The following is a 16,175-nucleotide window of genomic DNA, read 5'->3' on the forward strand; positions in this document are numbered from 1 at the left end:
ATTCTCTCAGCTGAGTTTTACTTGTGCTGTTCAGTACTGTTCCCTGTTTCTCTGTGGCATGCCAAGCAAAGCTAGTCTGCAGTGTTGTAGGATAAAGCCATGGCCACATAGTTTCTATGACTAGTGCTTAGACTGTCTAGGCTCTGCTTTTAGTCAGCAGTTTTCAGTAGCTGGGTGACCTTATTTAACTGACCTGAACTGTAGTAGCGAAATGTGTTCTTGGGAGCCATTAAGTTTCTTTGGTCTATATAGTTTCTCAACAGGCGTTATTTGCCTGAAGCAGAATACTCTGTCAAGAAGAAGCCAGAAGAGCCCAGATCTTGGGAAGCCGAGTGTGCTAGAAAACAAGAACCTCCAAAGTCCTGGGAGATGCTTGTTGATATTAAAGAGCAGGAACAGAAGCAGAAACAAGAGACCTTAAAGCCTTGGGAAGCTCGTGTTAGACAGCAAGAACTCAAGAGACCAGATTCTCCAAAGCCTTGGGAAGCTCGTGCTAAAGAGGAGGAACAGAAGCGTGAGTCTGCAAAGCCCTGGGAGACCCATGTGGAGGAGGAACAACAGAAGAAGCCGGAAGCTCCAAAGGCATGGGTAGCACGTGTCCAAGAGGAGCAGGAGTCTCCCAAACCCTGGGTAGCAAAGGTCAGGGAAGAGCAGGACCAGAAGAAACAGGAATCACCTAAGCCATGGGTAACAAAAGTTAGGGAAGAGCAGGAACAGAAAAAGCAGGAATCCTCAAAACCTTGGGTAACCAAAGTTAAGGAAGAACCAGAAGAAAAGCAGGAATCTCCAAAACCGTGGGTAACCCAAACTAGGGAGCAACCAGAACAAAAGAAGCCAGACCCTATGAAAACATGGGAAGTGCCTGTTAGGGAAGAGCCAGAGCAAAAGAAGCAGGAGCCTGTGAAGGCTTGGGCTGCACATGTTAGGGAGGAGCCAGAACAAAAGAAGCAGGAGACTCGAGAGGCTTGGGAAAAAGCTGACAGGCAGCAGCAAGTGTCATCACCGCAGTTACAGAACCCTCCGAAGTCCTGGGCAGCTGCCAGTATGGGGCCAAAGGAACAGATGGGCCCAAAGAAGTTTGATATGGAACCCAAAGAAGTGAGTTGGTATAAGTAGTATTATCTGTCATAAGCTTTTGACATTAGTGTATTGGAATAAAGCCACCTGTTAGCAGAGGGTATCTAAGGTGTATTTTGTAGGCCAGTATATAGACTCCCATTTCATTCTTGAGGGAAATAATTCTGGTGGCTGAAGTTTATATTTGAATAGCAAGATGGTCTGCTTTGCTTTTTACATCAGCATAGTATTGCTGTGTTTGAACCTTGAATAACTGCTTTATCCATAAGACAGAAGAATTAACTTGGTTCATCTGCAGCCATTGGCTCTGGCCTCTGTTAGCTGTACAAAGCAGGTATGACTCATCCAGGGATCAAATACTTTGTGTCTGCATGTGAATAACACTTCAGTAATTTTTAGGCTTTTGATTAAAATAGCTGCTGATTCAAGAGAGATCTAATGTCTAGATCAAGCAATACCAACTGTACAGGGGCTTAAATATGTATTTCCAGATGAATGCATAAACCATATTGCTGTCCTGGGAGTCTGACAGTAGCATAGTGTTAGAAATATAAAAGAAAAGCCATTGCATAGCTTACAGCTGAACGGGCTGCTACCCTTTGATCACATTACCTTCTTTCTCACCTGTACCTGGGTAGCAGCAATACTGGTCCCTGTCAAAATAGATAACTGAGCTCTGCTATGTCTGCCTTAGGTCACTAAGAGAAATGTTCATCTAAAGGTAGACTTCAGGAAGAAAATATGGGGAATTGAGCCATTCTCTGTACACGGTGTTGTAACCACAACTGTCTTCCTGTGAGAAAGCAGGAACCAGTATATCCCATGTTACTCATGGCAAATGGTTAAGCTTGTATCTTGTCAGTAAACTTGGCAAAACTGAAAAAATGGATGTTCTTGTGTCTAGAGGCGGGACCGCAAACCGAAGGTTGAATATGAGATTAAAAAAGTATGTAACGATGCAGCACTGGGTAACAACATGGGATTAAGGTGTTTCAGCTTGAGCCATCTTTACACTCAAGCTGAGTAGAATCTTGTGTCCACTGGTGGCGGTGGGACAGGTGGAAGACCTGGTTGCCTCACTAAGTAACTCTGAGCACAAATAGGTGTTGAGCACCCAGCTGTGCACAGTATTCCTGTAACTGAGACTAAGTACTGGAATAGTCTCAAGCACTCGTAAAGTGCCTTGGGATTTCTGGTGTCAGATTACCTTAAATGCAAGATGGCTCCTAATGAGAAGATGCTTCCTCTTATTTTTATATGGGATGGATAGATGGATGGCTTAAGTGGTTGAGAAAACTGCTGCAGTGAGTAAAGAGAAGGGTCCAGTCATCTGGAGAAACTTGCAAACTGCTTCAGAATCTCCCTAGTAGTGTGCAGCTGTGCAATATACTGACAAAATTAAACACTGCTGGAATGTGAGGTCACTGAAGGGGGATTGCTGAACTAAGTAAATAAAGCATATTTTCAAGTATTCAAACTTGGTTTTACATAGACTATAGGAAAACATCAGCTGCCTTTATTTTTGCTAAGTAGCTTTTGAGAAATGCTAATACTAAAAGTATATTGAATGAGTAGAAAGCAGTCTACTATCAACATAACTAGTTTCTATAACCAGTTTTTTAAAAAAGATGTCTTTGACTTAAGGTGCATACAAAGAACAATTAAAATAATGTTAAGCTTTTCAGATAACAGTTTCTTTTGCCCTTGCTTATGTAAAAAAGAGGGAATGCAGTGCTGTAGCTGGATCTGTTTGACTCTGAGAATCTATAAATGCTTTTGTGCAGGGATGTAGGCATGGCAGATAAGACCTGTGCCACTGTTGCTGCCCTCTGAGCTGAATCTAAGTGTTAGAGCTCCGAGGTCTTTAAAAAAACTATGTTTTGATATTAATGTGCTTGTTTAACTTAATGTACTGTAAGAAGCTGAGCCTAAGACAGCAGGGTGAGCTGATGTGCAAACTGTTTAGCTGTTGTTCTGTTTAAATGTTTGTGCAACCTGTGGACCAGCAAGCTTGGTTAGAGCTGAATTTGTGGCCTGGTACGGGAAAGCAAAACAGTTTGGCTTGTGCTGTCATCCAGCGTGTCATTTAATTCATACCCGCTGTGAATGCTGCTCTGAGTAGAAAGCTGATTTTAATTGTGTATCTACATGGCAATCACTACTTACAGCTTAGGTATCTCCATTCCACCACATTTAGTACTCCATAACTAACAAACCTAAAGAGGAATTCAAGTCCTGTCTCATAGAATGAAGTTTCACTAGTAAATGAGATGGTTGAAGTGGTGTTTTAGTGTTGCATGTAAGTAGACCTTCAGTCTCTAGCTTTAACTGGAGTCCCTGGTAAATCTGCCTTCTGACTAGCCAAATTCCAAAGTGGTCATTGGTTTATTTGCAATGGCTTAACTTAACTGGTCCTAGAAAAGTTCTAGATGTTTCACCTCTACTTTTAGTCAGTCAGTTCTCTGGATCTAAGTCAAGATACATTTTGCTGAATGCATGAGTAGTGTTGAAGTTAGGTTTCAGAAACATTTCTTATGACAAATTAAACACTGAATTTACCAGTGCTGTTCAACTGTAGTGGTTCAAGCAACATACAGGTTAATGTTAAGTGATCTTGGCATGTACAGGTTTGATCTGAGCCAGACTAATAGGTCAGAGTCTGCTGCTACCTTTTAATGACTACCAGAAACAGCATGTAGTTATAGGCTAGAAAGAAAACATCTTAAGAATGTCAAGTACCTGCTCTTCTTCAAAGCATCTTTTTATTAAAAAGCATAAAAACTGAAATACTTTAATTTCCTGATACTTTTCTCTATACAATCTTATATTGCACTTAAAAATTGTGGTTTTGAACCCCTGGGTACCCTCAAACCAGCAAATCAATATGAAGTAGCTTCACTGCAGCTTCTTCTGGCTGGTGTATTTTAATATCTATACGAACCAGAAAATAATTTCCATGGAAAGTCTCAGTGTTTGAGCCCTAGCCTAAAGCCCTGATATCATGTATGTAACCCTGCATTCTTGCACTTCTTGAAGTAAAGAATGCTACCAACAGAATGCATAGAGTATGAGCTGGGGAAGGAGGTAAAAGCTCTGACAAATTGTAGAAGCATACAGGAATTTTATCATATTTGGAAGTAAAAGTGACAAGTCTTTTCTGCTTTCATATCCTTGGAGCTTTTTAAACTTTTTTTTTGTGTTCAATGTACGAGTCTCACTTACATAGCTAGTGGACTATCTTACAAACTTTAGACCGTGCCAGACTTGACCTAGGTCAAGAACTTGACCTTTAGGTCACCTGAAGGTGAAAAGCTTCTGTTACCCATTTTCAAACACACAGAACCAGTTTGGTCATGTCTCTGTGTCTTAGTAGAAACGGTAGTGGAGGAGGCAGAGGGTAACAAAAGCATTTAATCAGTTTAATCCAGAATGGATTTACTATGACAGTGAGTGCTGTAAAATTAGGACTTTTTGTAAGTGAGGACTAAAAGTGATGGACAGAAAGATCCAGATTGCCAGTAGCTTAATCTATTAACTCACTGAGATTAACTCAATTCAGCTGTGTCTTTTGTCCTGCACTTATATCCTTAAAAGCTGTAGTTACTGTTTATTATTGGAAGCTATAGCAATATAAATTGTACTTAACTGTTAGTTAAAGATAGTGCTTGTGCAGCAGCATTTCTAATTAAGATAGAGCTGTACAAATATGCTCTCTTTTAACTATAGAATAAAGTAAAACTTCTCACAGCTCATCAAGCAGTTATCATGTGGGCCACATAGGTACTAGAAACTGAGTCCTCCAGAGTTAATCATGTGCCATAGGCTTCTTGTCTGTGCATGGCATTGGAATTCTGCAAAGGCCACAGATTAGTTTCAGAAAACTGTTGAAAGGAAATGCAAGAGGGTTTTAGGCTTGTCCTAGGAGTGGACAAAGAGCACTTCATCAGTTTGTGGTGGATTTAGTGTGACAATTGTCATGATAGCACAAATACCCTTCTGCCATACATTTTCTAATGACTTTATGCAAATAACAACATTGCTGTACAATATATTGAAGTTGTAACCTCCTGTTAGAAACACAGCTGCTTGTTCTGTAGGGAAAAAAAAGTCTTTCAATTGTTCCTGCATATCTTGGCATTTGGGCCAGTTGAAATTATGCAATAAATGTCTTCAGATTTGCTTCCCTCTAGCTGCACAGACCAACGTAAGAACAGTGGAACTTTGGAGAACCACAAAAAATTATTGGCTTAAAATACTTCTAATGAGCCTACCTCTTCTCCATGCTGCTTTCAAAAGACATGTTAGACCATCTAGACAGTCTAACATTATGGTCACCTTATAAATAACTGGGCTTCTGCTGCTTAAGGAGCTTACTATAGTGATTGTTACCTTAGACTGACTTGTTCCCTGACAAAACATTTCCCTCTCTTAAAGTGGAGTGAGAACCAGTTGGGATGAACTCTTAAGGAGCCAGCTGAAATAATCAAGGAGTAATAAAGCCCTGCAAAAGTCCATGTTAGGCTCTTGTGTGGTAGCATGGGTGTATTTATGCCAAACTGGGTTGTTATACTTTCTGCAGGAGGTGGTGCATTGAGGTTTTTAGTTTTAGAAAACTTTTAGTAGAAACACTTTGGTCTCACTCTGAGTTACTTGCTTGCAATATATTTCTTAGGTGCAATTTCTTCAGAATGTGTGGAAATGCCCTCCAAATAAAAGATCTGTACTTATTGGTGTAGGCTCTATTGGGAGAAGTAAACCTCGAGTGATGTAGCTTTGATTTTTAAGTTTGTTCTGGCCTTCAACTGAAATGTGAGTTTCCTTAGATGGAATTGCCTCATTTTGCACTAAAGCAGGCAACTTTTTACATTTGGCTATAAGAAACTGAAGTGAATTAATCTACTGAAAGATGTTCCTGCCCAGGGCAGGGGGGTTGAACTAGATAATCTTCAAGCTGTCTTCCAGCTCAAACCATTCTATGAAATCTGTGTCTTGACTAGTTGTAGCAACAGGAAGCTGTTTTTTTGGTTTTTTTTCCCCCCCTAATAAAGTGAAAATGTGATTCAGGAAATTTCAGTAAGAGCACAGAATTCCTTGGCCCACAGTGTCTGACACCTCTAGGTTACTCTGGAAGTACATTGGATAAGGCAGCTTGTCTTACTTCCAGTATTAGATTTAATGTAACTTCTCCTTATTAGGTGCCTAAACCTGTACATCAGCCAGCTGCAGAATTTTGCTCTACTTCCACTCTTCCAAAAGATCCAGTATTGAGAAGGGAAAAACTTCAGGATCTGATGACTCAGATACAAGGGACTTACAACTTCATGCAAGTATGTTTTTCTCTGCTGTTGTAGCACAAAGCTCCTGTTCCTACTGGGTTAGGGAAAACAGTGCTAACAATGTGTGTTGGCACTGAATGAATGAATTTAGCCCTAATTAGCTAAAAGCAGCTTGTCAAGTGAAAATGTTTCATTTGTATCTAGAGTTTATTTTTTTTCTACCCACTGGTGATTTTTTTTTTCAAAGGAGTCAATTCTGGATTTTGATAAAGCTTCACCAAGTGCCATTGGTTCATCCCAACCTCCTTCAGTTACTCCAGCAAGTAGTCCTGTAGGTAGGTGATACTATAAGTGTAAATGGTATGTACAATTTTGCAAGCATTAACAGGGTTTGCTTGGGCTGTAGATCAGTAGGCCTGGTGAAGATAGCTTGTTTAAATAAAAACAACAGACCATGCTAAAAGACTGGTCTTGGCCTGTAGATCTTGGCCTGTAGAACTGAATTACTCAGTTGATTAATTTTCTTTCTTAATCTGATAAGTTAATATCTTTTCTGTGGTAAAAATATTTTTGTCATTGAATACCTGTCCTCTTCTACCAAAAACCTGAAGTCTTCAATTGGGTGTAGTTTGTTGATGCTAGGTTTTAAATATTTGAATTCCACATGGTAACAATAATTTGCATCTTCACATACCAAATGTTTTTTTAAAAAAGTGCACACCAGAACTATATGTAGTGTTTGAATTTAAAAGTAAATGTTTCTTAATGCATTCTATTTTTACAGCTTCAAAAGAGCAGAAACTGCCAAGTCAGAGTGATTTTCTTCAACAGCCCCTTCAAGTAAGTTGAAGTTAGGACTGCCCTGAAGAGGCAGGTAGAGGTTATTTACCAGCAGGGACTTATACTTGATTTATTTTTCTTGCCAGTAGTTTTGTGTTTCATACAATGTAGTAGCTTGCAAGTCTAAGCTTATTCAAATGCTGACAAAGCTGGCTGGTCTTTTGGTTGAAAAGGGGCAATAAATGCTTGAAGTTTCTTGAAGTATGTTGAAGACACACTGAAATAGTTTGCATATTTTCCCTTTAGATTCCGGTCATAGCCAGTAGTCATGTGCAGAAGAACAGCTAGTTTCTTTCCTAGATAGTGTTTTCATCTTCATGATCCTTACACCAAAGACTGTATCTCAAGCTTTGGTAGTTGTGGTTAAATGAGCCTTAAATTCAGTCACTGTGCTTGCGTGTCTTGTGACTTTTGCTTTTAAATGTTTCCTTACCACAAACAAGAATTCCTAAAAGACTGACTGACTGGTCAAGACACTTTAGTCCCTAAATTATTCTGAGATTTACTTGGATATGCTGAGGGTGTGAGTTTTAGTGAAACCAAACATTTACATTTTGATATTTTCAAAACCTTTTGTCTGTTTTGTCTCTTTGCAAGGCTGCTGCTTCATCAATGGTGCTGCATGGTTCAAACACTTCCCTAGCATCTGCTGATCATGCTCTTTCTGGCTCTGAAACTGAAGACTTGGTGACGCCACAGGTACCATACCCTGGCATTCAGATCTGTGTGACGGCCCTAACAGAAAGCTCAGCTGGGGCCCTTCTGAATAACTGTACTGGAACAACATACAAGTAACAGCAGTAGTACAGCCTACAGTCTGGAATACTCAAGATGGGTGGCAAATTCTTGCTAATACTGCATGAATGCAAAGTGAACAGTCTGCTTCTTGACACAGGAAGGGTGTGGGATGAGAAGTGCTCACTAAAAAGTGTGGCACACATTTTTGTGGGAACATGGGAGCAGCATAAATACTTGCTTTGATTACAGTGTAGAATATTCCCTCCAATGGTGACAGAGAGGTTGCATAATTTGAGATGGGTATTGTCATGAAATAGTAGTGTCTGTGTATAACCTGAAGACTGAGATATTCTCTCAAACACTAACTGGAGAAATACTGGGAATCTCACTTCCTGATGTTCTGCTAAGACCTAAAACTTTGCTTGCTTAATTGTACTTATGTGCAGCTAAACATTCAAATAACATTCAAATAGTGTTTGGAGCTGAACGTTTCACTTTATGCATTGTCTTAAAGATCTCCCGTGAATTGTGTTCAAGAACACAGCTGGCTCTTTCCTGTGGGACTCTATAATTCAGAGTGTGTAGGTTATAATGGGAAATGTTCTTGCTTTTTACATTTGTTTTGCTCATGTACATGTTATCAGCATACTGTGTATGTTGAGCACTAACTCTATTTCTTAATATACTATATACTGATAGGGCTATTAGTCTTATGACCTCTCAAATCAGCAGTTTTGTCCCAATTATTGACACTTTCTATCACTTCTACAGTGCCATGAGACCCCTTGTGCTGACAAGAATTGAATTCTGCTATTGAATTTGAGTCCTGTGCTGTGCTACAAAGTGGGATATCTGATTTTTTTGTAGAATGCAAACTTATTGTTTGGAATGAGGGTTGCTTGTGCCCAGCCTATATCTAGTCCCTTCAGATTGAAGTCTAGTGTCTGTCTTTCTTTTCCAGGGAAAGCAGTAGTTAAGTTTTGGTCCCAGCAGAAGCAGGGAATATGCTCCATGGTGGCAGTGCTCTCCTGGTGAGCAAGTATACCTCAGTGCTGTCTGAGGCACTGTGATGTGCGCATGGTGAGCACAGGGCTGGTAGTCTTTAGCCCTAGGCTCTGTATTTAAGCATTAAGCAACTCCTATATGTAGCATTACAAGTGTGAGCTAACTATAGGACACACAGGCTTTGCAAAGCCTTGTTCAACAGAGCTTACCAGTATCTTTCCATTTAATTCAGTGAGACAGGCGTGTTTCAGACTTCACTCTAAGTGCTTGAAGCAATCTACTGTTCTTAAAATGATCTGACTTTGCAGCGCTAGTTGTGCAACCAGTTGTGTAAGAAGAGTAATCTAAATCTGAATCTCTAAAGCTAATTACTTGAAGCTTTGGTTAAGATGACTGTTTAGTGCTTTGGAATTAATGTTTGTCCTGGTCTTTCAAAATCCATTTGTTTCAACTTTAGCACTGGTGTTTCATAGCTTTACCAGAACTCTGTAGTTCTACTCATAATAGCAGGTGCATTATGGCTTCTTCTAGGCATCAACATCACTTTCTCAAGAGAATGAGAAATATACTTCCCAGCCTCTGTATCAGACAAGTTCACGTATTTCTGAGCCACTGATACCTAAAAAGATTGAAATTGCCCAGGTGAGCCATCATGAGTAAGGTAAATATTTAAGTTGCTGAAATGGTAAGGCTCTAGACCATGTCCCTTTTGACTCTTGTTTTGTGTAAATATTGGTGTTCTAAATCAACACTTCATTTTACCATCTGCTCAACTGAGGCCTAATGCTGGTTAATACTTTGTCTGGACAACTCAGCATTGTTTCTAATCTAAAACATAATTAAGTCGGAAAGGGGAAAAAAAATCAGATCCCCTATATTTCCCAAGTTCCTCCAGAAAAGAGAAGTAATTTCTAATATCAGCCAAAGAATCTTCTTTTACTAAATGGAACAGAAAGCATTCTGTGTGTCCTTAGTGGTAGGGAAAAATACCTAATGTCTCTTTATTGTGATATTATTCCAAAGAATGGTATGTATAGTAGCTCATAGGCACATTTCACTTAATCAGCAGAGACTGCAATAGAAGTACTGTTTGCTGAGGATGCACAGCAAGATTTGAAATTGTAAGCAAAAGCTATTTTGTAGCTCTGCTATGTCCAAATGTCATCCTGTAGAAACTGCTGACTTCTGTCAGTCTAGGCTTTAGAACAAATTAACTGCTTCTGTTACTGCCTGATAATTATCAAGTGGCCTTTCATTACATTTGTTCTTCCCCCAGGCAACTATTCCCCTCCCAAGTGAGCCACAGTCGCCATTGCCTACTTCAAGCACTCCCATACCATCAGTGCCACCAGCACAAAGCTTTCAGTCTCCTCCAGCAAGCAGCAGCTCTGTCACAATAACAGCAGCTCCCTTTCAGGCTATGCAGACTGTAAGTATGCAGCACACAAAACTGACAGCTATGTGAGTAACTTGGGACTAACACTGAAGAGCTGGCTCCTCTTGGAACAGTACAGAACTTGATAGGTCATTTTGTTTTAACAGTAAAATCTAGATCAGTCCTCTGAATCTCTTCAGAACTTCAAACAGATAATCTAAGAACAAAGATCCTGGTTTTGCTCTGTATAGTGCTAAAAAAAAACAAACCTGGGATATCTTAGTAGCCTTAAGGAACTAAGAGGGAGAAGTTAGGCCTGAAAACAGCAGATGGGCAGCGGTGCCCTACAGTAGGGTGAACTGCACTTACGCTGTTCTTGGGAAAAGATTTCTAATACAACAGACTTTGTTGGAGAACGGGAATCCTGAATATAGATATTAAGCCAAAATGCTCTCAGAAGCCCGAGTTTGTCTTGCTATACTGTTTGCTTCAGTGGGGTAAAATTCAGTCCACTGGAATCATGGAAAATGTGTTCTTAGAAAACTGGTGTTGCTCATTATCCTATGTTGTTAACAAGTAGTCATTGTACATATCTAGGAAATATACCACACAGTCTGAGATGTTCACTGCAAATATAGACCATCAGTAATGGTATACAGCCTGCAAAAATAGTATCAAATGTTGCTACTTCCTGGTAATCCACAGTGCAGGCTTAGAGAGGATCAGAGGAAGGGTCTTCATCAAGTACAGGGAAGGCAACATTATTATATCCTCTGGTACATTCTTCAGAAGATGATAGAAACATTGATTTAATATTTTTCTCAAAAGCAAGCTTTAGAGTCTCTGAAGGCATTCTCCATTTTTAACAGAAGTACCAGTGTGGTTCACAACTTTCTGGCCTCTGCCTTGCAGTACTGAGATGTATGTGATAGGAGCTGGTGGAGGAAGGTATCTAATAGCCTTTCAAATCACAAGAGTTAACAACTAGAACTTGTGGTTTTTACTACAGACCACGCATCCTGGTGTGGTCTGTAGAAAAATCACTGCATTGACTTTTTTTGCTTGGTTTTCTATATTTGTAGAAGAGGTTAAAGTCAAATTTACCTCAGAGGCATGGAATTGTGATACACATTACAAATGAAGCAACTCATGGTAGGGAGGTGGTTTTTTTTCAAAGCTGGATGTGTTTAAATTATGCTAAGTGGTTGGGTGGTAATTTTTTCCTGAAAGTGGAGAAGTGGCAGCATGCTGTGATTAAGGAATCCAGAATCTTTTGGGGACCCAGTTTATAAGACAAGCATCTGTCATGGCATAAATACTGAGTCCTGGTCTCAGTCATTCTGGTTATGTTTGAACTTGCTGTCTGTGTTCAGAGTACTTTGATCATAATACCACTGAAAGTTCACTTGAGCTATTACCATGTTTTCAGGATGTTAAATGTCTGAGATTGCTCTTGGGATTTTTGGGGAAACCTGGCAAACATCTGTCACTAAGTCCCAAGGATGTTCATTCCTCTTGTAGTGGTAGAAATCTTGAACTTTGCAGTGCAGGGTTTTCTTCTTCCCTACATTGCTTAGATTCTCATTGCTGCCAGGAGAGCACAGCCATTGGACTCGAGTAGATAAGCCAGGATGATTCCCTGCCAAATAGTGCTATCACAGTGACAGTAATGGAAGTAACTGATTACAGGTCCTCAAACATCCCATTGCTGCTATTGTGCTTATGGAAGCTTAAAGGCAGGCTTGACCTGTAGCCCTAGTCCTTGATTTGAATTCCACCTGTAACCCTCACTGCAGGAAAAAGCAGACCACTTGCTACAAATTCTTTAGGGTGTGGGTGTTGTCTGCCTTTTCAAATTCCTTTTAGGAAAAGGATAGCTTTGGATCGCTTTATTAACCAGATGAAGTGATCAAAAATTAAAAATAAAACAAATCAGTTAGTTTTACTTTACAATGGTTCAAAATTTATGTTCCACACCTCAGTATCACGAGGCATTACAACTGCCTCTTAGAGGCAATACTGGGTTTTTGACCCTGGTAAAAGTATTCTTTTTGTGGTTTTTTAATTAAAAGGGCATCTGCAAATGGCAAGAACTGTCAAGCTGTGAAGCTGTTTCTTGCATCATCTAGCTGTGGCTTTTGCCCAAGTCTGTCTTCAGAGAGTTTATAGTCCTGTTAGATACACTTGGAGACTCAGTACCAGTACTGCTGACAGCTCTTTATGTGAAATTTAGATCCTTTTAATCAAAACCGACTTTGCCTATCTGATGTTGATGCTAGTTGTCACTTTTGACAGCATTATTTCTGGTAATTGTGTTATTGGCTATAAAGTAATCCAGTCACTGGAGTGACTGAAGTCTGCGTTATTAGATTTAACTAGCAGTAATATCTGCTCATCATTGTACTGCCCAGGCTATAACATTTGAATGACAAGCCTTGCTTAGGTTAAGTGTTTACTCTTGGAGATTGTTAAATGAGTAGGAAAGATGAAGCTCCATTTACTGAAGGGGCAAATGATGTCTAATATGGTGTTTGAGTGGATAGCAGTGTTACATCAGGTTCCAAGACATGCAGAAAGACCCAGATTCTTCCTAAATGTGAATATCACATCTCAGAATAGGCTGTCCCAGCTTCTGCTTGGGCTGTAGGACAGGTAGTCAGTGGATTTCACAGAGGATTTCCCATACAAGGAAAATAGCTTCTTGTATGGTAATTGTTCTGCTGACAGAGTACAGTAGCTATGGTCAATCAAGCTGTTCCTTGGGTGGTAGCTCCATAAACAGGTGTTCTGTAAGTTTACTGAGAGGGGAAAGGATGGGTTGATGTATGATGTTTTTGGTTATTTCTGAGAAACAGCTGGTGTTCTAGAAATATGCTAAAAAGCATATGGATGTGTTCTAGAAATATGCTAAAAAGCATATGGATTCAAACCACAGCATGGCAGGGTGGTGCCATTAGGCAGAGATGTTAGCTGGCAGTGTTAAGCACCTATTTTCAAATATGTTGTAGGTATTTAAAGTGAATGCACCACTGCCTCCACGTAAAGACCAGGAAATTAAAGAGGATTCCTCATATTCAGCAGGATATAACCAGAGTTTCTCTACAGCAAGTACACAGACTCCTCCTCAATGCCAATTGCAATCTTCTCATGTTGCAGAACAAACCTCTCTTTCACAAGAATCTCTGTCTTCAGGTGAGAACTGCACTTGCATCTGTATTTCAAGTAGTGTTTCAATATGTTCAGTTTATAATAGTATTTAAATTCACTATCATGTGCTGTGAATACTTCTATCCCAGTGAAATTCTTAACAGGTGCTACATAAATGTCTAATATTAGGCATACATCAACTCTAATGTAGTTGATGCTATGTAAACCTAATTTCAAAACTGCTAGCAGGATGAAAGGCTGGTTCAAACTTGTTTCTGTAGTAGATGAACAGACTGTTGTCACTTACATGCCTGAATTTACTAGTAAGTGAGAAATTCAAATATGTGGTGATCCTTGCCAGTCAAACAATGATTTGCTTGGAATAGTAGCAATGATGAAATACTTTTATTTGGAACCACTAATTTGGTCTGAGTGCTGTCAGTGCTGGGAGTTGCTGAATGCTGAATAGGAAAGCTGGGATACGTTTTCAGTCTGACCTGAGAAATACTGAGCTAGTAAGTGGTCTCCAACCCAAACATGGCTTACTTGATGTTCAGGTGGTGCAAGAGGTGGGTTTGTATAGCTAACACTAAGTTTGACATGGAACTGGCCCCTAAGTGCCTTGAGGTTTTAGGATGAAAGAAAGTGACAAGTAGGGATCTATATTCATAAGGCCATCTAATGAAATGGCTCAAGGTCACTTACAACTGCTGTTGTTCTGCCAGAGTGATTGTCACAGGTCTTAGACTAGAAACAGGCTGATAGTGTGTGAAGTCAATGAGACATAAAGAACAGTGTAAGTGTAGCAGTCAGGAAAGCATGTTTAGCTTCAATGTTCCTTCTCATCACTGAAACTATAGGTGATAAGCCTTCTGGATTTTTTTTTTGTGGAAAATCAGAATTTTTTATTAGCCTTGTGCAATGGCTCTGCACGCACTTCACACAGGAGTTTATACTGTTGTTCTGGATCAATTTTAAGCTTTTTGGATTGAAATAAAGCATGATGTTGTGGAAATACATTCATGGTTGCAAGGTTTGTGTTTAAAGCCCACTCACCCTTGTGAGTGAAAAGCATTCTTGAGTACATTTTGCTTGGAGTTGGAAGGCCTAGTATATGGTAAGAATGTCTGTTGAAGAGACTGAACCCAAATATCTGCTCTCCATAGTTTTTGCTGTTTAGGTGTGATGGAGTTTGTCTTGCTCTGTTTCAAGGGATGTCAATACTGAGGTGACCTAGATTATCAGTGAAAATTCTTAATCAAATGTTACTTGCTTTTAACCTAGATTTGGTATTTTCATGCTGCTGGCAAGCTTGTTCTCACCTGTGCACCTGACTCCTGTTGAATGCATTAGGGGCTTGCACTCAGAGCCTGAGCTATCTACAGTAGATTTTAACAAGCACTACACTTTACAAAACAAAGGGAATAATCCAATCACTTAAATGAAGTAATGAAGGGACAGAAGAAGAGACTATTCAGAGCAGCTTAATTGGTCTCTGAATGTCCTAATATACTGCCCTTGTTTGTGTGTGTGGTAACTTAATGCAGTTATAAAAAGCTTTGACTTATTTGTGCCTTCTGTTTTAAGCAGTGAACTATCAACCTGATGGAGCTGTTCCTGTTAGCAATGGTAGCCTTGCCTTTTATCCAGCACAGGCTAATGTTATTCCCAGACCCCCTCAGCCTTACCTCAACAGTCGTGGGTCTGTCAGAGGGTCTGCTAGAGGTGGAAGGTCGCTGGCTAATTCGTACCGCCCCCCTGGTGGGTACAAAGGTATGTCTGTGTTTACTATCATCCTAAAGAAGATCTAATGTCCTGCCAGTAGAATGTGATTTAACAAAACACAGTATTAATTTCATGTTCTGTGTGTGAAACGTCTCGATAAGGGCAATGTGCAGAGAACGGGGCCCTCCGTTGTAGAATTTAAGGAAGTTCATTCTAACTTTTATTTGTGGTCCCTGTACTTGAGATGTCAGGCCAGCCAAATGGCAGAGCAATTTCATAGCTTGCCTAAATATGAAGATAGAAACTTTCACTAATGGTTATTAAATTACTCATATGGACTTTTCTGTTGGCAATTTCATTTGCTGCTCTGAACTTTTTACCAACTTAATTCTTTCTCTTGGCATCTTGCTGACAAACTGGGCAAGCCAGTTTCCTCTTCACATAGCACTTACTGTGTTTGTGCAAAATAAGGTTTTTTTTGCTTAGCACTGCTCACTTAATATTACCAGCAGAAACCAGGATGGGGGAGAGGCTCCCAGTGGTGAAGAGACCTTCTAGATAAATAACAAACTGAAGAGTTTTATGAGGAAGCAGAGCAGTTATTCTTTGGCTGCTACCTGAAGTACTGTAGAGAACTTCAGCAGACTTTAAGCAGTTACTAAATTAAGGTTGTTGGTAGCTACCAGCTGCAGGCTGTGGTCTATTCCCCTTTGAAGTGAATGGCACTTAGTCTGTGATAGGTGCTTCAGCTGGGCTGAGCCAGCTCAGTACCTTGTAGGAACATGTACCAGATGATGAGTTTTATAGTTCTGACTTAAGAGCAGTCCTGGGTTTGGTGGTGTCTGGTATGGAATTTCTTGCAGCTTTGCTTTGGTAGTTAAATAATAGCTTAAGTGGCAAAATACTATAGTAGCCCCTAAATGTACACCAGTAATAGCTCAGTGTATGTAACAGAAGAGTGTTTCTTAATCCCATTGCTGGATTTAGCAAGT

The 16,175-nt window shown here is 39.9% G+C and overlaps 1 protein-coding gene across 5 annotated transcripts in view; it reads left to right on the forward strand.

Annotated features, from left to right (window-relative positions):
* The window catches only part of CAPRIN2 (caprin family member 2), a 33,151-nt gene that overhangs the window by 13,558 nt on the left and 3,418 nt on the right, over nucleotides 1–16,175 (forward strand). For 2 of the 5 annotated variants that reach the window (XM_038155188.1, XM_038155190.1), the window contains exons 9-17: nucleotides 253–1,098; nucleotides 6,273–6,404; nucleotides 6,601–6,688; nucleotides 7,138–7,193; nucleotides 7,791–7,892; nucleotides 9,468–9,578; nucleotides 10,213–10,365; nucleotides 13,320–13,503; nucleotides 15,046–15,231. In XM_038155188.1, coding sequence (XP_038011116.1) covers nucleotides 253–1,098; nucleotides 6,273–6,404; nucleotides 6,601–6,688; nucleotides 7,138–7,193; nucleotides 7,791–7,892; nucleotides 9,468–9,578; nucleotides 10,213–10,365; nucleotides 13,320–13,503; nucleotides 15,046–15,231 — 1,858 coding nt within the window. The remainder of the gene's footprint in view (nucleotides 1–252; nucleotides 1,099–6,272; nucleotides 6,405–6,600; nucleotides 6,689–7,137; nucleotides 7,194–7,790; nucleotides 7,893–9,467; nucleotides 9,579–10,212; nucleotides 10,366–13,319; nucleotides 13,504–15,045; nucleotides 15,232–16,175) is intronic. The other 3 variants (XM_038155191.1, XM_038155192.1, XM_038155193.1) reach the window with 3 other exon arrangements.

This window comes from Motacilla alba, chromosome 1A (genome assembly GCF_015832195.1).
Source record: "Motacilla alba alba isolate MOTALB_02 chromosome 1A, Motacilla_alba_V1.0_pri, whole genome shotgun sequence".
Lineage (NCBI taxonomy): Eukaryota > Metazoa > Chordata > Aves > Passeriformes > Motacillidae > Motacilla > Motacilla alba.